General features: G+C 51.7%; 1 protein-coding gene across 1 annotated transcript; it reads right to left on the bottom strand.

Annotated features, from left to right (window-relative positions):
- Nucleotides 1–1,466: 1,466 nt before the first annotated feature.
- RBP1 (retinol binding protein 1) lies at nucleotides 1,467–26,052 on the bottom strand. The gene is made up of 4 exons (XM_021678697.2): nucleotides 25,655–26,052; nucleotides 24,809–24,987; nucleotides 3,559–3,660; nucleotides 1,467–1,712 (listed from the first exon to the last, which is right to left on the bottom strand). Exons 1-4 carry the CDS (start codon nucleotides 25,725–25,727, stop codon nucleotides 1,659–1,661), a joined length of 408 nt encoding a protein of 135 aa, XP_021534372.2. The 5' UTR covers nucleotides 25,728–26,052; the 3' UTR covers nucleotides 1,467–1,658.
- Nucleotides 26,053–26,880: the final 828 nt, after the last annotated feature.

The raw sequence follows: 26,880 nt of genomic DNA, 5'->3' as shown, positions 1-26,880 counted from the left end.
AAGGTCTCTAAAATCCTCAGCAATTCTGGGTTTTCATTTCCCTGGTCTAGGCCAGAGACATGACCTGGATAATAAAAAAACATTCAACATTTCTTACACGTGTCTAAGGCAGGGTTCCTTAACTTTGACATACTGTGCTGGATAATTCTTCAGTGTGGGGGCCGTCCTGTGCATTGTAGGATGTTTAGCAGCAGGCCTGGCCCGTAGATGCCAGTGGCAACCCCCACCCAAGTTGCTAAATCAAGTATCTCCAGACATTGCCAGATGCCCCCAGGCAGGGGCTGGATTACCCTCAGGTTAGAAACAACGGTCTGGGGCAGTGATTCTTGAGTGGCATATTAGAATCACGTGGGGAGCTTTAAAAAATACTGGTGCCTGGGTCCCACCTGGAGACACTCTGATGTAACTGGTTCTGAGGAGCGGCCTGGGTATAGGGAGTTCTGTAAGCGCCGCAGGTGGTTCTAATGTTCAGCCAGGTCTGAGAGCCTCTGGTCTAGCGCTTGGCAGTCTCCAAGTTGTGTACGCATTACCAAGCTTCACAACCCACCTCGTGGGAGGTGAGGTAGATTGTTAGTGGGGTTTTCTGATCTGAGAAGTGAGAGCCAGAGACGTGTGGTGTTGCCCTGTGAGTGGTGGGGTTGGAGTTCGAACTCCACTCCTCTGACTCCTACCCCAGCACTCTTTACAAGGGGCAGGGCACAGCCTAAGCAGAACTGATGTTGAAGGGGTCCTGGATGTAAGTCTTCCGTGTCCCAGTGGTTTTCCCTATTCTGGTCTCTCATCTCCTCACTCACCCTCCAGTTTCCCTGAGTTCCTTTATGCAGAAGCACACTAGCAGTCAATTACACGTTAGTGTGAACACGAGGCTGCTTTCTCTCCTCTAGAGTGATTTGCAAGTTATGCCTCATCTGTGAAAACGAAGGCTTTACGGCAGCCCATAGATGAGGTGGGAATGGTTTTGGGGGTGGTGAAGTATGTGCTCATGATGCCTCTGAAATCAAATCCAACTGGAAATTGACTTTGATTAAGGTTCACTTCATTCTAGCTTTGGCTTGCAATTCTATCCAGTTCCATCTCATTTGCAAATAATTTTTAGAGCATCTCCTATGTGTACACCATGGAGCTGGAGATCTCCGTTGGTTGGATCTACTTCACCAGGCTTTAAGTGCCCAGGGTGGAGGGCATCTTCTCCTGCTTCTGTGGCACTCACCACATTTTTTGGCCCTGAATGGACATGTAACATGGTAGGTACTTAATACACCTATAGCTGAATGTGAGGTCACACATCCTGAGCCCAAGCCTCTGCCCGTGGGGAAAGACCTTACAGGTACAATGTCAGGACTAAATCTGCAGGTGTGTGGATAAATTTCTCCCTCGGCCCAGGGGTGGCATCAGGAGAAGATGGCTTCAGAAGCCCCGGAGAAAAAGTGAACACAGGAGGGTTTGGAAGCTTCTTCAAAACAGACGTCTTGGGGAGAAATCACTTTTATTGTGATGGCTTTGTTTTAAGGAAAAGAAAAGAGACAAAACCAAGAAAGAGCCTCTGCTAACAGATGCCTGGGGACGGCTGGACATTTCGGCCCATGCTGTGAAAAGAAGGGGATACTGGCCCACACATCCACGCTGCTCATTCCTCGAGCTCCAGGTCTGCCCAGGCCTCAGTGCACCTTCTTGAATACTTGCTTGCAGACCACACCCTGCACTCTCATCTCCTGAAACAAAAGCAGATGCTTATCACTGGCCAGAGCAAGGTCACACTTGGGGCTCAGTGCATGCAGGGGCAGGAACTTAGAAAATACTCCATGTCTGTTATTTTTCCTCAAGAGTTGGTTGGAACTAACCAATTCCTTGGAAAGTCAGCTGAACCGGATCCGTGGAGATGGGGCTCTGCTATGCCCTGTAGGCAGAGCTGGCTGGGAAACAGATATAGCTCAAAACTGGCCAACAGGACCTTCTGATGCCTCCCCTTCCCTTACTATGCTCAAGGGGCCGAAAGGCTTTAGGGCCTCAGGCCTGAGCCCAGGACAGAGTCTGTGCCCAGGCCTGGAAGAAATCAGGCCCAGACGCATGGCTTGGCCCCCAGGGGACTCAGTAGGTTGTCACAGGCCAAGGCTGGAAATTAGCACGGAGACTCCAGCTTCAGCTGCACGTTGGAGTACCTGGGGAATTTGAAAAATGCCTGGGTCCCAGGCTAGACCAGTTGTATCAGTGTCTCAGTGGATGGAGCACTGGAACAGCTATTAGTAAAAGCTCCCAGGTAGTATTAAAATGCAGCCCAGAAGACCCATGCCCTGCCTACAGGGCAGCCCCCGTGGAGATGCCAGGAGGAATGACAGCACAGTGTTACCACATCTTGCAAGTGTTTTGTTTTGTTTGAAGGAGGCTGGAAATCTGAATATTTATGTGACATCTCCTAATTTTTAAATTGTTGCCTGAAGAAGTTTGAAGCTCACTGATGGCCAAATAAGAGGCCCGAGGCCCTCAGTTTGCAACTTCTGGCATTGAGCCACAGAACTACTGAGCGGGAAGAGCCAGTGGAGATCCCATCATCTTCCCTCATTGCTCTGCAGTTGAGGAAATAGAGGCCCAGGGAGAAGACGGGCGCAAGGTCAGGCACTGCAGCCCAGGCTCTCTGCATTAGCCCAAGCTGCCTCTGAAAGTCATGCCCTCCTGCCTCCTCCCAGCACTCACACATCCCAGGGCTCTTACAGACTCTGGTCTTTGCAGAACCCCCATGTGGCAGGATGGCATTTTCCAGATGAGGCTGAGGGAAGGAAGGCACTTATTCAAAGACACCCAGTGAGTCAGGAGTTGAAGCCAGGTCACCCGGACAAGGGTTTTTTTTTCTTCTCGGAAGGAAGGTAGTTGGGGAGTTCCAAAGGGGTAGGAGTGATGGGAGGTCTCCTTTCAAAGGACATGTGTTATTTTAGCCCTCCAGGGGCTAAGACTGTTACTCTAGATTTGTGTGTGCTTCTCCCAGACAACGGGTGGAGTAGAAGTGGCTTTGACCAGAGTTCCCAGGCTGGAGGCCCACACCTGAACTGCGAAAAGCCTGTTCTCCCCTGACCTAGAGTATTGAGATCATGTCTTAGAGAAGCTTAAAGAATTCTCCTTAGTTCTAGCCTGCCACAACTTGGCATGGTGAACACAGACATTGTTTGGGAGCAAATTTCAGTTCTTCCGGTTTCTAGCTGTGTAACTTAGATGTAAGCCTCTGTGTCCCCATCTCCAAAATAGGAACCCTAATAGTACCTGGCTCATGGGGCTGCTGAGAGAACAGAAAGAGACATGGAATGCAAAAGAGCTTAGCTCCATGTCTGATGCACCTCCTCACCTCCTGCCTCTGGCTGGACAACTGAGTCAGCCTAGACCTTGAAAACACATCCCTTGGTTTTTAAAGTCACTCAAGCGTCTTCTCCAGGCCCTTAGAAGAGAAGCTTCAGAGCAGAACCAAGGCCCAGCCGCAGGGCATTCTTCCAAAGTCCATTGGACCTCAACAGTGAACAGAGTCTCTGGGCCCAGCTCTGCCCCCTACCACCCCACACACCAGCGACCTACCAGGTGCAGCTCGTCACCCTCAATCCACTGGGTCCAGCCACGTCCCTCCTTTTCACCTTTCTGCACACACTCAAGTTTGTCCCCGTCCCAGCTCACCGTGGTCTGCCAAGCAAAAGAACAGGGTGGTCATCCTTGAGCAAGCAGCCCCTAGGGGCTGGGGGAGGGGCAGCCCCAACCTTGATAACCCAGGGTGCGCTCAAGTCAATTTCATTACAGAAAATTTGCAGCCTAACTCTGTCCACCATGTGCTCTTATTACGGTATGCAAATCAGTTTTAAAATTTATAAAAACCTTCCTAGATTTCACCTAAAGGGGAAATTAGGAGAGAAAAGCCATTAGGGTGGCGAATCTCAGAGCTGAGGCTGAGTAGGGGGCTGGGAAGGGAGGAGGGCTTCGGAGGCTGGGCACACAGCAGGTGGGCAGGGAGAGGGCTATCAGCCTGCACCTTGCAGGTGAGGTTGACTTCTCAGAGTGCCCTGCCCGTTCCCAGACCGTTACTTCTTCCCTCCCTCCCTTCCATTGTTTCAACCTTTGCAGGGTTAGGACACCTAAAAGACTCGAGCCCTGCCCTCCAAGAGCTTTCCACTTCATGGAGAATGACCTGAGATGTAAATAACCAGCTGGAGGTACAACGACAGCTCTTCCAGGCGCTCTCTGTGCTGTCTCCAAATCCTCATGACTGTCCATTGGAGCATGGATTAGCTTCTCTGTTTTACAGAGCGGGTAAAGGGACTGGCCAAGTTCACCCAGGTGGCCAATGACAGAGTCAGGTCAGAACATAGATCTGTGGGGCTCTGAAGCCCTCCTCCCCACTTAGACTACACTGCTTTCCTAGGTGCCCGGTGTCACCAGAGTTACAGACCAGATGCTGTGGGATCCCAGCAGAGAGTCAGAGAAGGGGAAGCTCTGGGAGGAGGAAGCAACAGGGCTGGACCTTGAAGAAGAGGAGAATGGAGCTGAAGTAGAGGAAAGGAGACATGGGGGGAGAGGGGTTTTCAGTGGATCACCATAAGATGAAGACACAGAGATGCGGCAGCATCAGGCATGCTCTGGAAGCTCCTCAGGTGGGTTCCAGGGAACCTTGGGAGACAAGGGGGAAGCTTCCACTGCCCGGCTGGTGCTCACTGCCACCCTGCTCCCCACCCTCGAGCCCTCTCATCCTCCCTGAGCACTCTGTGCCCTGCCCAACTGCTGGGCATGCTGAAGGGAAGACAGACAGCAGGAGGAGGGAAGCCACAGGGCTCAGCCTATGTCCATGGGAGACTTCACAGTCTTATTGGAGTGGCAAGGGCTCGCTCAGAAATACAGGGCTTAGGAGTTGGAATTCAGAGGTGAGACAGTCCAGGAACTCATGGTCTGGACTGGGACCTATGTGCAGGTGCAGAGGGCATGCCCCATCTTTGCAGCTACCCACCTCCCCTGGAACAGCCTTCCCCTATGTGGCAGTTCCACGTTATAAGCCCTGCCTCCCCACTGTAGCAGTTAGGACTCTGTTTGCCCCTGTTCACTATGTGGCTCTAGCCAAGTCCACCCCTTCTCTGGGCCCCCATGTTCCCCCCTGTCACAGGAGGGGGCCAGAGGCCATTAACTCAGAGGCCTTAGCTTTATAGAGGTAAGGTGCCAGGGTCCTTGGGTTCCCGGGCATGTTCGGACAGTCAGGATTCAGGAGAGAAGGAGAAGTATGCAGTGAGTGGGGGCACTCCTTATAGGAGGACGGCGGCCTCCTTCTCCCAAGCCCTAGTCTCCCTCCAGGGCCTGCTGATGACTGGTGCCCTCTGCTGTCGGGATGCAGCCTGCGATGGAACACAGCGCGCCAGGTGGAGCCAGCTCTGCGCAGGAATCAGTCTGACCTCTGGTCCTGGAGCCTGTTTCCCTGAGGGAGAAGCAGCACAGGAGGACTTGGGGCTGGGACGTTGCTTTCTGGGGTCTAGAGATCACTCAGGGCACATGTCCAGCCCCAAGACAGAAGGTCCCACTTCCAAATCAGAACGTAACGAAGTTGGATGAGGTGTGTCGCAGGCAGAGACCACTAATGAGTCAAGCCACGAGACAAGATGCCCATTCTCTGCGTGCCTTGTCCGTGCCAGGCCTGCAGAGGGATGTGGGGGCTGAGAGATCAGACATTCCTCGACTTCAAAGAGCTCGTCAGAGTATTTGGCTTCCTCGTCGACTGAACTCCTCTTTGTTTATCCAGAAGTCTACTCTGCATACTAAGGGCTCCAGACTCGGATCAGAGGCCAGGAGAGGATTGCTGGTTCCCAGTTACAATATACACACTTCTGCTTCTGCCAGATATATTACAGTCAATAAGCATATTCATGCCCTCTGTGCTGGAAAATGCAAGAAACGCTCAAAGAAGAGCACAGGAATAAGAAGAACACCTGTAACCTTGCTTCCTCAGAGATAATTACTCTACCATTTTGATGTATTTATGTCCACTCTCTTGTTCTATTAATGCATATATATATTTCTATTTTTAAAAAATTAGGATTACATCATTTATGGTTTGGTACCCTAGTTTCTTCATTTAATAGAAGCAATTTTCCCCTTCAATAAACATTCTGCGTAAGCATTATTTTAATTGTTACATAATATTCAGGAAATGGCTACATAATTTGTGGCGCCCAGCGCAAAATGAAGATGAAGGGCTCCTTTGAAAAAAAATGATTCGGAATTTTAAGATGGTGACAGCAGAGCATTAAACCAAGTGAGGGGCCCTTCTGTGCGTTGTGGCCCATGTGACTGTGCACTGGTCACAGGACCAGGAGGCTAAGCTCGCTAGTATTTCATTGTATATGCATACTATTATTTAGCTCATTCTGTATTCTTAGTTATTATTCTGTGCTATTATAAATAAGACTGCCTGGTATACACAGTTTTGAATACATCATGTTCTTTTTGTTAGGCAGGAGGGGCAGAGGGTGAAGGAGAGAGAGAGAGAGAGATTCCCAAGGCAGGTTCCACGCCCAGCAGAGCCCCACATGGTGCTCGATCCCACGACCCCGAGGTCATGATCTGAACCGAAATCAAGAGTCGGATGTTGATGTTAACTGAGCCACCAGGCGCCCCTGAACACATCATGTTCTTAGAATAAATTTACAGACGAAGAATTGTTGCATTAAAGAGTATGCATATCTTTAAGGCTTTTGATAAGTATTGCCAACTTGATCCCCAGAAAGCTCACACCTATTTACCTTCCAACACCAATGTCAGGGCATGAAGCTTGAAAGTGATGTTCATTAATGGTAAGGCAGGCTTTTCTCCTGAACTAACATGTTACCCTTTCTAGATCATTTGACATCTTTTAATGGGGACCATTTGGATATAAATAATAAAATACCTTACCAAAAGAATGATGGATAGCAGAATTTCAGGCATCCTGAGAGATGGAGGGATATAAGGAGTGGGTGGAAGGATCTTTGGGTATAGAGAACCCTTTCTTAGAGCCCTACCAATCAGGCCCCTTTAAAAGAAGGATCCCTAACGCACAAATGCTATGGTAGTTTCCAAAGGCACTTTCTCAACCTCAAGTTCCTATTGACTCTGACCTTGGGTGAGTTAGACAGAACAGAGACGAGAATAGTCTCTGAGGCTGAACTCAGAGATGCTAAGTGACTTTCTCAGGGTCGCCCAGCTAACAAGGAAAGAATTTGGTCTGGAACATGAGCCTTGCATGACTCCATGCCCCATGTTTCCCAGCCTAGGACAGGGTACCTGGAGATATCTGCTGAAGACTCTGGGGCCTGCAGGTACACTTGGGTATTATGCTGAGACTCTGAGCCGCCCCCCAGGAGAGCACCTTTCGGTTCAGTCCAACCACTGTTGGGTGTGGTTGCTGGGAGCCAGAGATGGGTCCTAAAGGGCAGACAGAGAAGTGCCAGGTGCTTACAGCCCAGTGTGGTTGGCACTGGGATTAGGGGAAGCATAGTGGCTATGGTGCCTGGGAGAGCTCCTCATTCTCCCAGGAAACATTAACTAGTTTTTTTGTTTTTTGTTTTAAGTGGGAAGGCATTCCAAACACAGTGAGTAAGGACAAGCAAGCTAGTGCTGTAAAAGCTGTCCTGGCTTAAGGAGAGGCAGGAACAAGGCTGGGGGGTAGATGGGGCCACAGTGTGAGGCTACAAACTGGGACTGTGGCCTGCAGCATGTTTCCAATGCCTGCTAGCGCTGCCTGTCCCCGCACACAGCCCCGTGGCTCTGATCTGCTGGGTGGAACCATCAGGGAGGGCACTCACCCTGTGGACCGGGGAAACTGCCAGGCTGTCCTCCAGGTTAAAGAGGGCTGGAAAGTCAGCCATCATCTACACTGGGCTCCTGGTACCTGCCCCCTCTCATGGTACTCCCTCCACCTGTATCAGGTTGACCCAGTACTGTCAGCAAAGAGCATGTTCCTCGGAGTCAACAGACCTGGGACCTCTGTCCCTAGCTATGAGGAAAGACTCTGGGCAATGGGAGTCACCTCTCTGAGCTTCAGTGCCCTCATCTAGGAAAGAGGGATTAGTGTTATGTATTGTGGCCGACTGTTCCGTGGGTAGCCCCCAGTGAATCACATATTCACACCCTTGTGAAGTCCCCTCCCACAATGACCCTGGCCTTGGCCATTTGGTTTGCTTTGGCCAATGGGACATGATGCACGCAGCGCCTTTATAAACACATGAACGCTGGGGGCTTGGTCTCTCAGAACCCTCCCCTCTGGGAACTGAGTTACTGTGCTTCGAGGAAGGCCAGCCTATTCTACTGGGGAGAAAAGCCAGGGGGAGAAGCCTGGAGGACAAGAGAGAGGTTACCTCATGAGAACTGACGCACCCCAGCCGAGCCTTAGCTACATGCAGAACTGCCCAATCAACCCACAGAATCATGGGAATGCATGGTTGCCCTTTTCAGTTACTAGGTTTGGGGTGCTTTGCTATGTGGCATTAGACAACCAAGAGACCTACTTTCCTAAGGTGTGCTGAGGATGAGAGAAAAAATACATAAAATGCACAGGGCTGGCATATGAGGCACTAAGTCATGGTAATCAAGGCATCCAGAGTTTAGATATGGAGGGGATTTTCTGGTCCAAGTTGAACCATAACTAAAAGGCTTTTGTTTGAAGTTGGAGGTTTGTGAGGGAGTGATGGATTGGCTATTCAGCATGGTTAAATGTTTCAGAAGCTCCTTCCCTTCCAGGAGCCTTGGACCCAGACCCAAGAGGAGACTTTGCAGGGGCTGCCTGCTGAGCTGGGCGCCCCGGAGCACTGCAATGTCCACGTCCCTAAAACCTAATTAGTTTTTGTTTCAGCAGAAGATCCATTTGGAGACTTCCCCCTGATAGCAGTGATGGCTCCAAAAAGGTGATTTAGTTCTCCCACTCGGCTCTCCTATGTTCACTTTCGGTGGGAATGGATTTTTCTTTTTAAGCTTTGTATCCTGTGGGCATAAATCAGCCACTCCCCCAGAGGATCAGATTTGTCCTAAGAACAGAAAAGAGGGGTGGGGAGTCGGGGAGTCGGGGAGGATGACCTAAGAAGAGATGAGGGGAAATAAGGAAAGAAGTAATGTTGGAAGGAGACCGGGTAAGAAACAACGGTCCCTTGTTTTCTTGTGATAACCCCTGATGAACACCTTCCCCAGCACCTAAGAACTCGCCCTGTGACCTCCTTCTGCAGTAAGAGCCAGCCACCTTCGCTGGGCCAGGAGCAGGAACATCTGGGACAAGGATTCGCTTGCCCTGTGAATGCCATGTCTGAAAGGGTCTTTAAGAGGGCATTCAACCCAGTTTCCCAGGTCAGACACTCACTGCTGCTTAATCCATTTAACCAGAGCCTAATGGGGGAATTCGAGGCAAGAGAATGTTCCTGATGCTTTCCAAGTGGCATGGGAAGGCATATGCCTGTGGGGACTGAGGTGGACAAGGCACAAACCATGAGGATAGGCAGTGCTGCCCCCACCCCCACCATGGGCTCTGGGACTCACCCTGGAAACGAAGCCCAGACAATTCCAAGGACAAGGGGGAGTCTGGCCACCTTCAGTTCCTTTCCTTTTTTTTTTTTTTTTTTTTAAGATTTTATTTATTTCTTTGTCTCAGAGAGAGAAAGAGAGAGAGAGCACAGGGGGGAGCGGCAGGCAGACAGAGAAGCAGGCTCTCCGCTGAGCAAGGAGCCTGATGCGGGGCCCGATCCCAGGACCCTGGGATCATGACCTGAGCCGAAGGCAGACGCTTAACGACTGAGCCACCCAGGCACCCCTTCAGTTCCTTTCCTAAGTAATCCTCACCGCAGAGACCTGCAGGTCTGCAAAAGGGCTGGAGTCCAGGGTGGTGGGTTGTAAAGTGAAGTCGGTCTATCTTTTCTATTAAAAACAAATAACCTTGGGGCGCCTGGGTGGCTCAGTCGTTAAGCGTCTGCCTTCGGCTCAGGTCATGGTCCCAGGGTCCTGGGATCGAGCCCCGCATCCGGCTCCCTGCTCCGCGGGAAACCTGCTTCTCCCCCTCCCACTCCCCCTGCTTGTGTTCCCTCTCTCGCTGTGTCTCTCTCTGTCAAATAAATAAATAAAATCTTTAAAAAAAACCAAAAAAACAAAAAACAAATAACCTCTAACACTTCGGCCTTGTCAGCGGCTTTCCCAGAAAGACATGCACCTACAGATGAACCCTGACAAGGGAAACTGTCACTTCAAAAGCCGTTACCCAGCTCCCCCGACCGCTTAGAAACCCCAGCTGGTGCTGCTTAGGAAGCACGGCCCAGGGGTCCCGAGGCCCCCTTGCCCCATGCAGATGATCTGTACTGAGAGTGACAGACCATTCCCACTGCATGGACGCATCTCTTGGCAGTGACCCGTCACAGTCTACAAAGAGTGGGACTCAACCTGCCTCCCAGGGATGTGTGACAGTTGTTAAAACTCCTACATGCCCCAAACACCCGTTCCAGTGAGCAGGGGGAGGCTTGATCACGGAACCCTCCCCACTTGCCCATGCAGCTCCAGCAAGCCCTGTGCTTATGGACCCCCCCACTGGAGATGGCTGGGGCTGAAACTTACTGTCTCTGTGGTTCCAGAGCCAGGTCAGAAGGGAGGCAGCCATGTGTGCAAAAGCCCGAGCCAGGATTGACCCAGGTCTGACTCCAAAGCCTGTGCTCTTGAAACTTTGGAAGGGGTGGGGGACGGAAAAACCAGACAGTGACCAGACGCCTCCTGTACATGATGTGACTTGCTAAAAGATGCAAATTGGCCATTCCTCCTGCAGTTTGATTTTAAAGTGTGCTTCACCCTTTGAGGGTTCCTGGGACAATAAGAAGGTTCTCAGCCTCTGGTGCCTGTGTTAAATGAGTGAGCAGATGGGAAGGTCAGGGAAGGTAACAGAGAACCTGCCAAGTGCCAGGTACTTCTGTTTCACTTGACCTTTAAGCTTGAGAGCTGATAAAAATTAGACTTAGTATTAGACTTCGTTAGGCAACGAGCCTAAGTCTCCTAGGGGTTATGGGCTGAGCCATCACTTGGATCCAGTTCTTTCTGGCGGAGAAGTCCACTCGCTGCCCATGAAGCGAGACTGGGTGAGCGATGTACTCACTCCTCTTCTCCTGACCCCCTCCTAGGAGGCTGGCAATTATCTAAAATCAGCACATTCGGGGGCTGTGGGGGAAGCCAATTCTCTCTCAAAGCAGATTAAAACTAAATTAATAAGGCCTTAAAATGTGAGCGAGTAATTAGAGACATAAAAGCTGTTAAAAGCAACTACTACAAACCAGTAAAGCCACAACAAGGCCTTTGTGGGCATGAAAGAATGCAATGCTGATGCCACGAAGGAGCTAACGACAAATGGTAACAATTCTTAGGACAAACAAAATGCTAAGATGTTAAGACTAATCTTGACATGTCATTTTTAAAATTCCTTAAACATTCCGGAAAGTACCCAGGATCAATTTTAAAACAAGAAGCCCTCAGAGAGCTCAAGGTCCTATGAGGCCAACATTCTGGATAGGGAGGAGAGAAACAGGGCTGGGAGAGGTCACAGGGCCCATGTGGAACTGTGCTCAGTCAATCCAGGGACCCAGTACCGAGAGTCCCAATCTAGGGACTGAAGCCTGGGCTGGAGCCCAGCCGTGCCACGGAGCAGGTCAGCCTGGGGGGATGGCAGACAGGGAAACTGGCATCAACACCACTGTGTTCTGTGTTGGGCTGTGTGGTGGGTACCCAACCCAGCCGGGAGGGGCAGGGAAGGCTTCCTGGTGGAAGTAAGAGCATCACTGTCATTGTCACCATCACCATCATTCCCCTAACAACATGTGCTGAATACTCACTACGTGCTGGGCAGGGTATTAAACACAGCATGGGGTATCCTTCTGGAGCAGATATATTTCTTTCTGGAGCAGTTATATTTCTGCCATCCTACAGATGTGGAGACTGAGGCTTTCAGGTCACCCAGCCATATAGTAGGGAGATGAGATTTGACTCCAGAGTCCATGTTCTCGGCTACTGTGCTCTGCAGCTACCTGATCTCAGAGGATTCTTGAATGAGCAGGATTCTCCAGCATGGTTCTGTGCAAGGAAACATTTGGCAATTGTGGGTTCGACACCTGCACACTAGCCTTGGGTGCTGGAAAAAGAGGCAGGTGAGGCGAGGACCCTACTCTCAAAAGCACACAGACTATGAGAGAAGAAGACAAGCAGAGAATTCCAGCAGAATGGCAAGTGCTGGGTAGAGGCAGGTGATGGTAGTTGTGGAAGCGGAAAGGCATCGCATCAGTCTCTGAAATAGGGACTGAGGTCTATTAGGGAAGGCTTCCAGGAGGAGGTAATTAATGCTGGAAGTAATGCTGGAATTGACACTGGAAAACCCCATGAGAGTTAGGTTAAGTAGAAATTGGAAAAGAGGAATGAGGGCATCCCAGGCAGAGCGAACAGCCTGGACAGTTACAGGGAGGCCAGGGGCTGCATGAGGGAGGCTTCTAAATGAGCTTTGCCCAGCTGGACTCTCTCGGCATGACCCTCCCCATGGAACCTGACCCTGCACCTCTAACCCCAGATTTTACTGGGGAGATGACTCAGCCTCTCTTTTCCTGCACTTTCCATCTTTGTGGCCTCAACCAGCCAGACCTGGTGCAATCCGGATGTTTGCTTATCTGGCAGGCAGAGGGGCCTGCTACTTGAGGCAGGGCAAGGACTCAGCTTATTATCAAGTCCACCCTGGAGGCGGAGGGGGGGCGGGGGCTGTCACGGAGTAAGGGAGGAGCCATCCTGCCAGAGAGTGCTCAGAGGGGCTACGCAGGGCAGAGTCCACCAAGGTTTCATCCCTTTCACAAGAGCCTCTGGTTTCTACTTTTTATCTTTCTTTTCTTTTTTTTTTTTCTTCTATTTTTTATCTTTCAAGGCAAACAGAAACAAACAGCTCCCACAAGATAAGAGATGCTAGCTCAGTAACTGAGGAGGAGTCGTCAGCAGGTCAGGATCTCTCGACTGAGAGCTCTTTGGGGTCTGGGATCCTTTTATTCACTGCAGGATACCAACCCCCACCTTGGAATCTACAGCAGAGAAAATGCATATTACCAGCTGTAGAATGAATGAACAAGTGGCAGAAAACATTCTAGGGGCACTCTTATAATTTTTCGGGCAATGAATACTTTTTTCTTTTTTTTTTTAGACAAACTATCCCAGGCAATGTAGCTGTTTATTCTTCCATAGATTAGCCTTATAGAAATGGGTTAGCCACGGTGTGCTTCTGAGTCCTGGAGCACTTAGTCATCATACCCAGGGCCACTCTAGCCAGGAAGAGTACAGTCATGGTTTCGACCCACTTCGGCCCAACTCTGAACCCACGACCTGCCCACTGTTCCCACATGAGCACCTTGCTGCCATGGATGCTTTTGCTGCCAGACAGTGCCTGGCAGGCTGTGGGGCTGGGGCTGGCCCCACCAGGGGACCATGGCTTGCCTGCCTGAGCTGGGCATTCGGGGGGCCCAATGACAGCCTTGGAGAGATGCAGGCCTGAGCCCCAATCCATCCCTATATCTTTCCAGCAGAGAGACCCTGAGCAGTGTACCCCACCTTCTGAGCCTGCATGTTTTCATCTGCAAAGCGGGGCTGGTGAGTCCTGCCACAGAGCAAGAGCCAACAGGATGAAATGACACAAGGGGTTGCAAGGACCCATTTCAGTGTCAGACACAGACAATAGTTCCCTCTGCGGCTGGCCTTGCATCTGAGATGCTAGAAAGGGGGAGCCCACACTTTGCATGTCCAATGCCTAGCACAGAGGGCTCCAATGTGTTTGTCAAATGAGTGTCAAGGCGAGGCCAACGTTCTGGATGGGGAGGAGGGAAATGGGGCTGGAGAAGGTCACAGGGCTCATGTGGAACTGTGCCGTGTTCTCTATGACCGTGGAGAGGCACATGCCCTTGCAGGCCCGCCTCCACTCACGTAACTCTGCTAGCTCTTCTCTGGATGGCCGGGTGTCCTTCCCACGCATGTCGCCACCTCCAGAGTTTGTCTTCTGGACAAAGTTTACAGGAGGAGAGAATTAATAGTACCAGCTCCTACTGATGGACTAGACGATTGCAGACTTTCTCGCCTCTAATCCTCACCATGAAGTAGTAGGTATTCCTGACTTTATAATTATCCCCATTTCACAGACAAGGAGAGACACGGAGAGGTGAAATAACTTGTTTAAGGCCACCCAGTTTGTAAGTGGTGTAGATGGGACTCCAAACCGGTTATGACTCAGCCCCACCGCCAGGCCCTGCCTCAGAGGGAGTTGGGCCGTGGACAGCCTCCACTGCGGAGGGGAACGAGATGCAAAGCAGACCCCGCTCCTCTGCCCCTGACAGTTCCAGCCCATGACACCACTACTTCACTGGGGTCACTGCCTGTGAGATTTCAAAAGCCTCACGGAGAAATTCTTCCAGAGCTGTGACTCTTAACAGAACAAGGATGCCACTCCCCTCTGGCAACAATCTGGAGTCAGACAGCCAGGATCCAGATTCTGGCTCCACCAATTACCTCATCTCAGACCACTGATCCCTGTTCTGCCTTTCATTCATTCCATGTACAACACAGGAAGAATTCTGCCATCTTGTTACAGAGTTGTGAGGATTAAAAGAATTCGTGCATGGAAAGTGCCTAGAATTCTTAGCACGTGGGAAACATCCAACAAACGTTATAAAATGGCAAATGGATCTTGCAGTGATAGGATCTACCATTTATATTGTTTGAGGTCCTGCTATTTTTATTTAACACTCATTTGACAAACACACTGGAGCCCTCTGTGCTAGGCATTGAACATGCAAAGTGTGGGCCCCCTGTCTAGCATCTCGAATGCATGAACAAGGGTCACAGGTGCCCTGGGAACAATGGCTGCAGAGAGGGACAGTGGGATGGGGGGTCAGGACAAGATTGGTGGAACAGTTGAGCCCGGGCTCGTCTCGACCATGGGTATTTATTCGGCCAGGGGAGGAAGCAGGAGACTTATCCCAAGGAAGTGAGCAGAGAGATGCAAAGGTGGATGGCAAGTGAAGCCACCTGCACGTGGTGGTGGTGGTGGGGGGGGGGCGACAAGGATAAGGAGTGAGGTAGGGAATGGAGCTGGAGAGGCAGCATGGACATGTCCTCAAAAGCCTGAGCCCCCTCTGGCCTTGGCCTGTCAGCACTGGGGAGCCCCTGGGGGTTAGGCTAGGGAGCGATCTGGTCAGATTCCCTTTTTAGAATGTGAAGGATGGGCTGAAGTATTGAGGATGGTGGATGGGAGATCCATGTGCAGAAATAATTCACGGAAAATGCTGAGCCTAGTGCATAGGAGTAAACTCAACAGGGGTTTATTATTATTATTATTGTTATTATTGTTACTGGCATGAGATAGTCAGAGCTGTGGGTGTGGTGGAAGGGGGAAGAGGAAAGAGAAGCTAAGAAGCAGAATCTATGGAACTTGTTGACTGGTTGCCCATAAACACTTTTCATTTATCGTCACAGTGATCATTTATGTGGCTACGTAGCGGTCTATGGAATTAAAAAGCCACAGTCACTCTAGCCACCTGTGGTTATGTGGCACTTGGCCACACCAGCAGGAGGCAGCCAGCTCTGTCAACCACGCAGGGTCGGGGTCAGAGAGATGTGAAGTTGAAACCCAGGGCTATGGTTAACCAGCAGTGTGACCCCGGGCGGCACCTGAGGGTCCCCGTCTGTAAAATGAGAGTAGCACCTCCTCTCCAGGATTGTTGGGGGATTAAATAATATATGTAAAGTGCTAGGGCAGAGCCTGCCACCTGGAGGCCCCTGGACGGTGGCCTGCGCTTCTATGTGGGTTGGTGAGGCTTATTACCACACAGCTACAAACAAATAGCTTCGTGCAAATACATGTAGCTTTTTTTTCCTTTCTTTTGAATGATTCTCCTGGAATATAATCACAGAAGTGGGATCTCTGAGCCAAAGAGCAAGATGATTTTTCTGACTCGTGCACCGGCAGACGGGATTTCTCCCCCCTCATTTTCTGAGTGCAGAGCCAGTTATGTTGTTAAGCCTGGTCAAGGTGGATTTTTGCAGCCTGGAGTATCCTCCACCCCTGGTTTATACACCGTCCATGTCCATCTTGTTTATACAGCTCTTCCCCAGAGTCTCCTCTGCTGTCCTTGGACACTCAGGTCAGGAAAGAAAGAAGGGGAGCAGGGGGCAAGGAAGGACAGACTCATTAATACCCCGGTATTAAAGACAACTAGCACTCTAAGGTATTTGCTTATTAAAGGAAACACCTATGGGTGCCTGGGTGGCTCAGTCGTTAAGCGTCTGCCTTCGGCTCAGGTCATGATTCCAGGGTCCCGGGATGGAACCCCACATTGGTCTCCCTGCTCAGTGGGGAGCCTGCTTCTCCCTCTCCCTCTGCCTGCCACTCCCCTCTGCCTCTGCTCTCTTTCTCTCTGACAAATAAATAAATAAGATCTAAAAAAAAAAAAAAGAAAAAAGAAACACCTAGAAAAGTCATGGGATATTTAGCCAAAATAAATGTGCTCTAGTATTGGAATTTCAGGCAGCATGACAGAGCCCTGGGGTTCCTGTTTGGAGGGCGAGGGCTGGTGTGTGTGTGTGTGTGTGTGTTCACGCATGCCCTAGCACAACTCAATCTGTACAACAGAGATAGCTACAAAAATGCTTCCCAGGGAGGAAGTTATTGTGAACCAGGCACAGTGCTTGCTGTCAGAGTTCTCAATCAACTCTAAGTCAAATATGAAGAAATACCCAAGCCCATGTGAAAGGTTGGCAATTGGACCTGAGTTTCAGGGGCCGATTACCAGAGAAGCCTTCCGTGGGGCGAAGGGGCCCGGAAGACAGCCCTCAGCTTACAGCCTCCAGATGGCTGGAGGGGAGGGCAGAGGGGGTGTCCTGCCCACTCACCTCTTCTGGTTCCAGGCCCTGCGACTGCTTTAACCAACAGAATACGGCAAAATATGGCTATATGACTTTGGAAGCTAGGCAGATCACCACAGTGTCACACCCTTTTGCCTTGTTCTCTTGGCCCTGTCATTCTTGGGACCCAGCTGCCATGATCTGAGGAAGCACAAGCAGCCAGGAGACAGTGAGTGTGAAGGCCATAGGGAACAGGGACCCCCAGCTCCCTGCTGGCAGGACATGCAGCAAGGATCAGCCACCCCCTTTGGGCTCTGCCCAAACTGGAGATTCATGAACAAAATAAACCACTGCTATTGCTTGGAATTTGGGAGCACTATGTTTTGGAGTGGTTTGTTACACAGCAATAGAAAAAATGAAATAATTCGCCACCACACGGAATTTTCATAACAATCCCATCCGTACTGCTACCCCGGCTCATTTTTACAGATGAGGAAACACAGCTGGAAGGTGGACCCAAGATTCAAATCCAGGTTCATCTCAAAGCCAGAGGTCCTAAGTGCTCGGTCGTGGCCCATACTTGCCCACACACTCCTGGTACCTGCTGCGCACACTGCACAAACCACTGGTGTCATCTCCTTGGAGCCCAGTTGCAGACCATCGTGGGCCGCTGCAAGTTTGGCATCCCCAAGAAGACTCCATCTGCAGGGACTGAACCACTTCTCTCGGCTCTCATTCAGCCCCCAGAACCAGACACCCGGAACCCCAGCACAGGCTTATTACGCTGAATCATGAGCAGCACATCACAGGATCCCGGGCACGGGCCAGCCCACATCCTTATTTTTCTTTCTTAGTAGTTATCAAAAGCGTGGTCTTTGAACCGGCAGCATCAGCATCATCTGGGAACTCAATAGAAAAACCCATTCTTGGGTCCACTCCAGACCTCCGGAATTGGAAACCTAGGGGCGTGGGCAGCTCAAGTTTGAGAACTACGGCTCTAACTATTGATGCGGTTCTTAAACCACGATCTGTGGACTCAGAAGTTCTGAGGATGTTTTTAGATGCAAGAGACGGGAAACCAGTTCAAATAGCTGAAGGCAAAAGAAAGGGAATGCGCTAGCTGGCTCACGCACATGGAAAGTCTTGGAGATGGGCTCATGTCAGGGGCTCCACCAAACCCCCAGCATTGCAGTTTCTCTCTCTCTCCCTCTCTCTCATTTCTGCTTCTCTGCTGGCCTCATCTTCTCTTTCCCTCCTGCTGGATTTCTCCATGCAGCCGTGGGGGTGGCATGGCACTCTACATCCCGCCAGCTGATGAACTTGAGAGGGACTAGAACCCAGCTCTCTGCCAGGGTCCCTAAATTAAATCCCAGGAAAGGGTGAGATGAGGTCACATGTACAATCATGTGACAGGTCATGGGACCTGTCATCACCCTGGTTTAAGGTGCTCATCCCACGAGAGACACTGTACCGTGATTGGCAGCTCCTTCGGACTCCTCAAGGGGAGTGGGGGTGTAACTCCCAGCAGAACGGGAGGTGCTTCTTTGGGTGGGTGCAGGCAATGTCGGTCAGAAAAAGAAACAGCGGTAGCTGCCCCCACTGCCACCTGGCCATCATAAGTGATTACTTTGCCCCCAGCCTAGGGCATCGGAAGGGCTTTTGGCCTCTTATTGCGCACAGTATCGTGGCTTCACAAGGCGCTGTCCCCTGGACTATCTCCATGGTCCTCAGAATTTGCCTTGTGAGCAGGCAGAGCAGCAACCATGATGCCCATTTCACAGACGTGAAGACAGAGGCAGTGTGTCCGATCATTTAAGGTCACTGTCAGTTGGGTAATGGAGGAGGATTCAAACCCAGACTCTAATACCAGCACTCCTCTCCACACCTCAGGCCTTGTCAGCACTCTATGCTCGCCTCCAGGCGGTGCTGGGCTCACAAGGACCTAAGGTGCTGGCCCTCAGCTGAGCTGGGCGGGACACCTTGTAATAGAGAGCTTTAGAAATAGACCACTTAGAATCCTTCCTCTGCCACCAGCTGGCTGGGTGACCCGGGGCTAAAAGGCTCTTCACCTCTCTGAGCCTCAGAGACTCATCACCAAAATGGGCACAAAGACACTTACAGAACAGCATTTGCTGTGGAGACCAAAAGAGGAAAAGTGCTAAAATCTCTGGTGCAGGCCTGGCGCTTGGTAAGGATTTAGTTCATGTTATTTCCCTTTGTTCCTGCCTAACAAAAAACAAAACCTAACACAACAGTGTGATTCTTGAAAGCTACTTTGGGCATTTTATTTGGGTTGCTTTAATTCTTCTTTTTGTAATCCTCAAAAGCATGCTGCTGACACCGATTTCAAAGGTCAGGGAACTTTAGCGAAGACATGAAAGAGACCCCATGTTTCCATCTTGGAAAGGAGTCAGGAGGCTCCCAAATCTGAGGGCATTCATAGCTTGGTGGCCCAGGGAGTTAATTCTGCCATCTGTTTTCTTTTAAAATATGAACCAGAAAAAATCCATTAATGAGTCAAGAACAGGATCAGAAAGCTGGCAAGAATTTAAACCAAAGTGTTAATAGCAATTTGGTGGGTTTCATGCATTACCATATATAATTAGATGGATGTATGGGGGGATGGATAGATGGATGGTTGGATGGAAGGAAGGAAGTCAGGGCAGGAAGTGGAGGAAACACATGGTTAAAGGAGAGAGAATTCAGAAAATCTATAAACACTGATATGGAAAGATGCCCAAGAAGTAGCATTGAGTGAGAAAACAACACGCCAAGGAGTGGATTTCTTTCTCTCCCCCGCTTTTTTTTAACTGATCAATAGATAGACAGCTTCTATATTCGAGGACAATTTCCGACAGATCCACAGACACAGTAGCAGAGATAACCTCTGGGGAGCGGGAATGAGGCCAAGTGGGGGAAGGGACCCTTTCCTTTGCAGTCCACTCTCTCCTGGGCTATTTGAATTCTTTTTTTCCTTTTACAATAAAAACAAAGAAAGCAACGGAGGGGTGGAGGGCTGGGAGAGCGGAAGGGAGGCTCTGTGCAAGGGGTCATCCTGAGTTCACAGCTGGATCTGAAGAAGAAGCCACATCAACAGGAGGAGGCGCCAGGCTCCCACATGAACAAAGGTGCCCCCTCCAGGGCAAGCCTGACCCAGTGTCCCCGGTGGGATGACAAATGGCTTTTTTGTCGCCACCGCGCGGGAGTGGGGCTCCCGGCTGTGATTGCTGACCAAGGCTGCCTTCTACCACAAACGCAGCTCCTGCTGGGGACAGCCGGGGACAAGGAACCTGATCAGTCCTCATTCCAAGGGATTCCTGGGCCCAGGAGTGGGGAACACTACCTGAAGTTGAGGGGCACCTTCCTCATTCTGGCTCCCCCACCCTGCCAAACTCCATGGGCTAGGTTTAATACATGATATTGGTTTCAGACCGGGCTGGAGGTTTCCTTTCTGTGGATAAAGACGTGCAGGAGGCAGCGCAGAGCAAAGCCACACCCGGGCCTTACACATTTCCACCAAAATGACAGCCCCTGCTGCTTGCGGGTCACGTCAAACGGACCGGGAACAGACCGGGAAATGTGAGCTGTGTGATCCCGGCCACACAGATCTGCGTCCTCCAGCCCTCAGCCTGGCGGGAGAACGGAGAGCCACTCCCCGGTGGCTCTGGGCACGGATGGCAAAGTCCATGGACCCAACCAACCAGTGGCCCGTGGCCCTCTGCAGCTGACGTTCTAGTTTTCCCACTGTTTATGGAGATGCAGGTACACAGAGGTGGTTCTTTCCTCCAGAGCAGTGGTTCTAAAGCTTCAGCGGCATCAGAGCCGTGGGGCACGCTCATTGAACCCCAGACCGCTGGCCCCACGGCCAGAGGATCTGATTCAGTAGGCCAGGGCTATGGCTAGAGAATTTATGTCTCTCCCTAATTCTTGTGCTGCTGCTGCAGGTCCGCGCTTCGGGAACCGCCACTCTAAGGAACCCACAGGGCAAACAAAGACATCTGGCCGCTTGACCTCAGGTAACGGGGTGGGGTGAGGCCTATGGCGAGGTGGAGAATGTCTCATCTAAAGGGAGCACTGTGACAGTGTCCCGGGGGCCCACACAGCACCCAGGGTGGAAGAAATGGGCACCCAGTGTTTTCAGCAATCTTGACTTGGTTGGTTAGAACAGCCAGAAATACGGATTTTTCTATGAAATCTCACAATCTCTGGCAATCTTTGGCAACTGGCTCTGAAATTTTTCAAACATTGTGCAGGCCAAACAAAACACATCTGCAGGCCGCAGTTCTAGAGCACAGACATTGTTCACACAGAAGGAGGCAGAACCAGAGGTCACTGAGCCAGCAAGCCCCTGGGCCTTTTGGGGAAGGGTGTCAGTCTGACTGTGCGCCTCCTGGCAAGGGGTCCCTGTAGCCAGTCAGAGCTGCATCTAGGCTCCCTGCTGGGTCCTCATCACTCCCATCTTCCCCGGCTACATCTTGCACTCCAGTCTTTGTGGACTGCCCCTCTCTCCCCTCTGAAACCCTCTCCCAACCGGGCCTTTTCTGACCCCTGGGCCTTTGTCCTTATGGTTCCCTTGGCCTGGAATGCTCTATCCCTTTTCCACGTCTGCCCTAATTCTTACTGGTCTTTCAAGGTCCCCTCAGCCGGGCAACTTTGATGACCACTGCTTCCTCACCCCTCCACACCGTGGTGGTCCTCAGCCCCCTGGGCTTCCCTCACTGAAGAAAATGGCCTGAAGATGCATCTGGCTCCTCCATGGGCCTGGGTGCTCCGGAGGCCTTGCTGCCTCTGGGTCCCCAGGGCTGAACCCAGAGCCTGGGATGGGACAGGTCTGAAATAGCATTTACCAATTGCTCTTCCCTTGGCCTTGGCCTTCCTCTTGTCCCCTTTCGGTTTGCCTGGCTGTTTCCTGTCTATCCTTCAAGCCGCTGTTCAGACTACTTCCTGTGGGAACCTTCCCGGACCTCCCAGACCCAGTAGGGGGTCCTCCTCTGGCTGACCTGCCCCCATCCACACAGCAATCACTGCGTGGCTGGCCTCCCCGTTGCCCTGAGCTCTATGAGGCCAGGAATCTTGTGCAGTTCATCTCAGTAACACAGGGGCTGCCAAGATAGAGTAAGCACCATGAAATGCTTGTGAAAGGGAAAGGGATGAACAACACAGATGAACGAATGATCCCAGGTGAGAAACGAGACCCTTGTGAGGAAGCTCAGAATGAAGCCAGCCTGATGCTGAGAACAGATTGGCCTCTTCCTGGATGCTGCTCCTGGCAGGTGGGTGCAGATCGTGTGGAGCAGAAGGGGCAGTGGTGAAAGTTACCTCTGGCAACCACCTTGCCCAAGACCCCCACGGGCCCCACACACCTCAGCCAAGGTGGCCTCTAGGCAGGCAGCTCCTCTGCATTTGCAAGCCTCGAGCCGGACAGTTGCTGTAATTCTATTCTCCTACACCCTCCCCTGGCCATGCTCTTCCCTGTAGGCCTCCATCCAGTTGGCAGCCCCAAGAAGGGCTTCTCTGTAATGTGAAGGGCCAAGGGGAGGCCGGAGCAGGGGGGCCGTCCACCCCCCCCCAACAGCAACAGCAAGGTATGTGAGTGCCGTATACCTGAGAGGGGGCCGCCCTGAGTCCTGCGACAGCAAAGGTGACCATGAGGCCTAGTCCAATCCCATCTGGTTTGCCCAGCTGCTGGGCTCCCCGATCTGGTCACCTGGGTTGTCCTAATGTCCTTCTGCTGGGCTGAGAAAAGAAGGCGGCCATGTGCCCCTTCCTTTGTGTCTGAAACCCTCCCTTCTATCGCTTTTGTCTTGTGTAGAAGTCACCTCCTCCAGAAGTCCTTCTGGGATCCCCTCCTCTGGGTACTTCCCTTTGTCACCCCTGATCACACTATGTTCTGACAGTTTGTGTGTCTGTCTCCACCACAAAGACTGTGAGCTCCTGGACATCAGGGATTGCAACATTCTCCTCCACGTCCCTGTGCCTGGTGTAGTGATGAGCGTGGGAGGAAAGCAGTGGGTCCAGGGCCGTGGGGAACGGCAGGGACTCTGGAGCTGACAAAATGCAAATCCTCCCTTGGCCACTTACTTAACCTCCCAAACGTCTCACAATGAAAAATCCTGCCTTGGTTTTCTTATCTGTAAAATGGGGTTGAAAACAGTACCGTGAATAGTGAGTTGAAATAAAATGGTAACACGACATGTTGCATAGTCAGCACTAATGAGCACCAGCTCGTATTACTAGGTGATCAATTCATGTTTCACACATTATCGGATGACGCAGGGAATACAAGACAGAAGATGATTAGCCAAGTAAGTACAAGCCAGCACATTCCAGAGGTTGCAGTGACCCAAAACAAATAGGGGTGTCTGATGTGCTCTGTGAGCACCCTAAGAGTGAGCTGGCAACAAGGAGTGTCCTCATAGTGCAGTTGCATGCAGCAGGCCAGGGAGCAGATCCCGGGCAGTGATCTGAAAGGCAGGGCCCCACCTCGCCAAGGCGGACGCTGTCTGTTGCTCTCCTTTCCCACTGTGAGCCCCTCCGAGGATTCCGAGGCCTTAGGTCCTTTAAAGGCACAAGCTGACAGGTTTCTACAATCATACTGGCTTCTCCAAAGACAGTCCCTCCTGCTGGCTACCCCCTCTTCTGCCATCATTCCAAACAGCAGACCCAGACACTGACTCCTGACTCCTGTCAGATGAATCAACAAGGGGGTGGTGAGGAGTCCAGGCCTGGGGCTCCTTATCCTCACCCACTGGCACCCCTTCAACCACAGTCGCAGCAAACTTCCACCATCTGGGCTCTGCAAAGGCGACCAGCAGAGAGGCGCCTGGCTGAGAGTAGGAGGATGGGCTTCAAAGTCCAAAGGCCTAGGGTTCAAATCCCATCTCTTGCAAGTCCCTTCCCCTCTCGGAGCCTTGGCCACTGCATATTATGGGGTCCTGAATCTCTCCCTCACTGGGCTGCGTGTAAAATAACTGGCATGGTTGTAGGACACACAGCAGACCTTAGGTAAATGGCCGGAGGGGGAGGGGAGAAGGCAGCTGCCTGGGGGTGAGCATACACTAGCTCTGGAGCCAAGACTGTGAAAGGGATTCCGGGAGCACCCTGACCTTCCAGTGACCCGAGAATGTTGGTGGAGACTTGGGGCTGACCTTCCAGAGTTTGCTGTGGAAACGCTAATTGGGGTGTCCGGGTCATCAGCTTCCCGCCCTGGGGGATGCGCTGCTGCCTTCCCTCCCCCTCCTGCAGGAAGGCTTCCTCTAGCCCCGGCTGCAGAGGCACGGACCCGCTGAGTAGGGATTGGCTGCAAAGTTCCAAGGCAGCTCAGTGGGCAGTGGAGGGCAGGGCAGGGCAGGGGACGGCCAGGAGCCAGGTCTCAGTCTGGGGACGAGGTGGGGCAGGTCAGAGGCTTCTGGGAGATCGTGATGTCCCCTGCTTCCCAGAGTGGCTTCATGCTAGAGCAGCTAGAAAGTTTTACACTTGAAAAGGGTTCCCTGTGTTTCTTCTTTCCTTCCTCCATTATGCCCCGGTGTTACAGCCAGAGGCGAACAGAGTCAACAGACTTGTGGGGAGTTCCAGCCCAGCCCCTCCCTCACAGTGCTCTTCTGGGCATGTTACTCATCTCTTTGAGACTGTTTCCTCATCTGTAAAATGGGCATACTCAAACCTCCCTCACAGGTTGTTGTGAGGATTAGGTGAAGTTGAATGTATAAAGCACATGGCTCAGTGCCTGAGCAGAGACTCAACAAACTGCAGCTTTCATAACCATTATTATCCTGTTTAGACAGAGCGGTATGCTTGATGAGTCCGTGCTGTCAACTTTGTGGGCTGGCAGTGTGAAGATCCCTGGTCCCTAAAATACAAGGGCCCTCGCTCCCTTCCCAGATGAAGTAGCCCAGCCTTTGGTCAGGCCCCCTGGGCAGGAGATGCCCTGGTATATGCAAATCCTCACCATGCATTTGCGGTCATCTATGCCTGTCAGATCCTCCTCAAACTCCGTCCCAACCTGGAAGTCCATGATATAGTTCCTGAAAGTGCTCAGCGTGCGGATGATCATATGGTTGCCATCCTGCACGATCTCTTTGTCTGGCTTCAGCAAGTTGGCGATTTTGCGCAAGGCCACATTGACATCTGCAGGGGGTGCCAGGGAAGAGAGGGGCAGAGAGTTGGCAGGAAAATTCAGAGAACTGTCCCCAAGGTAGCGGGGCCCCAGGAGCCAGCTCCTCCCAGGGGGAGGGGGAGCAGGACCTTTGGGGTTCCCTGCTCGCTTAGCGCTGTCTTAGCGAGCAGCCAGTTCTGTGCCTTTCTTTCTTTCTTTCTCTTTCTTTCTTTCTTTCTTTCTTTCTTTCTTTCTTTCTTTCTTTCTTTCTTTCTCTCTCTCTCTCTTTCTTTCTTTCTCTTTCTTTTTTCTTTTTTTCTTTCTTTCCCTCTTTCTTTCTTTTTCTTCTTCTTTTTTTCTTGCAACAAAGTTTACTGCCCTTACACTGACTCTTTAAAACAAAAACTAGCAAACTAAACCCAGCTTTCCTAATGAAGTTATCCACGTCTAGAGCCACTATCAGATATTTACCACTAATTAGCTCTAACAACACCCACCCTCCCAGTTGGCAGCCTGCTGGCCACCCTCGGAGCCCTGGCGGCGGAGGCCCTTTAGTTAACGGGCGCAGGGAGCGGAGGCTGGCCCCGGCGGAGGCAGGCGGGCGGCGGGCTCGGGAGGGCTCTGGGGAACCCACCGCTAGTCCCTGAGCCGCTGGCCGGCGGGGCGCCCCGGGGCCGAGCGCCGCGGGCAGCTGCTTACCGAGGGCGCGCAGGTACTCCTCGAAATTCTCGTTGGCCAGCATCTTCCAGTACCCGGTGAAGTCGACCGGCATTTCGGGGGGCTATTGGGGCGGGACGGCCACGGAGCGGGCAGGAGCAGCTCTGGGCTCTGCGGGCGCAGCGGTTCCGGACGCGATCCGGGTGGTGGGCGGGCCGGAAATGTGCGCCCTCCGGGGGCAGGGGGCTCTGCAGGACGGCGACAGCTGGATTTCAGGCGCGCACAAAGCCCGCGGGAGGTTCCCTGGCAGCCGTCGCTCCTCCCCCTTCGCGGGGGCGGGGCGGGGACCGGGGTTGTTGGAGGGCCAGGTTTATCCCGGCCCTCGGCCACCTTCAGTCAGACCTTCAGGTCGCCTCCCAAGGAAGGAGGAGATGGGGGTGGGGGGGGCTGCTTTATTGGCCCCAACTCTTTGGTTCCTGCGGGATTCCTTCCAACGCCTTGAACTTCTCACATTCAGCAGCCGCTTGAGGGTTAAGAAACAGTTTCGTGGCGTTTGCTGGAGTGATTAGGAAAGAGGCCACTTACTGGCCTTTGTCTGAAGCCCTGCGCCCGTGGCCCAGTCGGGCTGGTGGGCGGCCAGGGTCAGGAAAGCTGGGCAGTTGCACTCTGGGCAAGGAAAGTGGGTACTTTCCACATCCCTCCCCCAGATAAAAGCGAGGTTGATGTTGTTTGAAGTATGGCTAAAAAGGCCCTCTGGGTGGTTCTAATGCACAGTGAAGTTTGAGTTCCCCGCTTTTTGCAAATGTAAGCAACGATAGATACACGTTGATTTTTTTCGCTTTCCCTTTCACCTAATGGCCGCGCAGTCCTCCACAGTGCTCTGCGCTTTGTTTTTTCTCACTTAATACATTCTGGAGATCTTTCTATTTCTGTGCATTGAAAATGTCATTCTTTTGCAGGTATTCCATTGTTTAGCTTGTCCACCACTGATGGACATTTGTGTTGTTTCCAATCCTTTGCTATTAGAAACAGTTTCACAATGAAGATCTTGGATCACATTTCCTTTCCCACCCAGTGGGTATGTCAGAGTGCTTTAAAACCTCTGCCTTTGTCAGTAAGGAGATGACATAATCATGTGGGTTGACTTTTTGACCCTCTATTAAAGATGAAATATCTCTTATAAATTGCTTTTTGCACAAATCAAAGCCTAGGTGACAGCAGGTACTTTTCTCTTCCTCCCTAGCACTGCCATGGCTTCCTCCCTACCC

This window comes from Neomonachus schauinslandi, chromosome 1 (assembly GCF_002201575.2).
Source record: "Neomonachus schauinslandi chromosome 1, ASM220157v2, whole genome shotgun sequence".
Lineage (NCBI taxonomy): Eukaryota > Metazoa > Chordata > Mammalia > Carnivora > Phocidae > Neomonachus > Neomonachus schauinslandi.
This window is presented reverse-complemented; position numbering and strand designations above follow the sequence as displayed.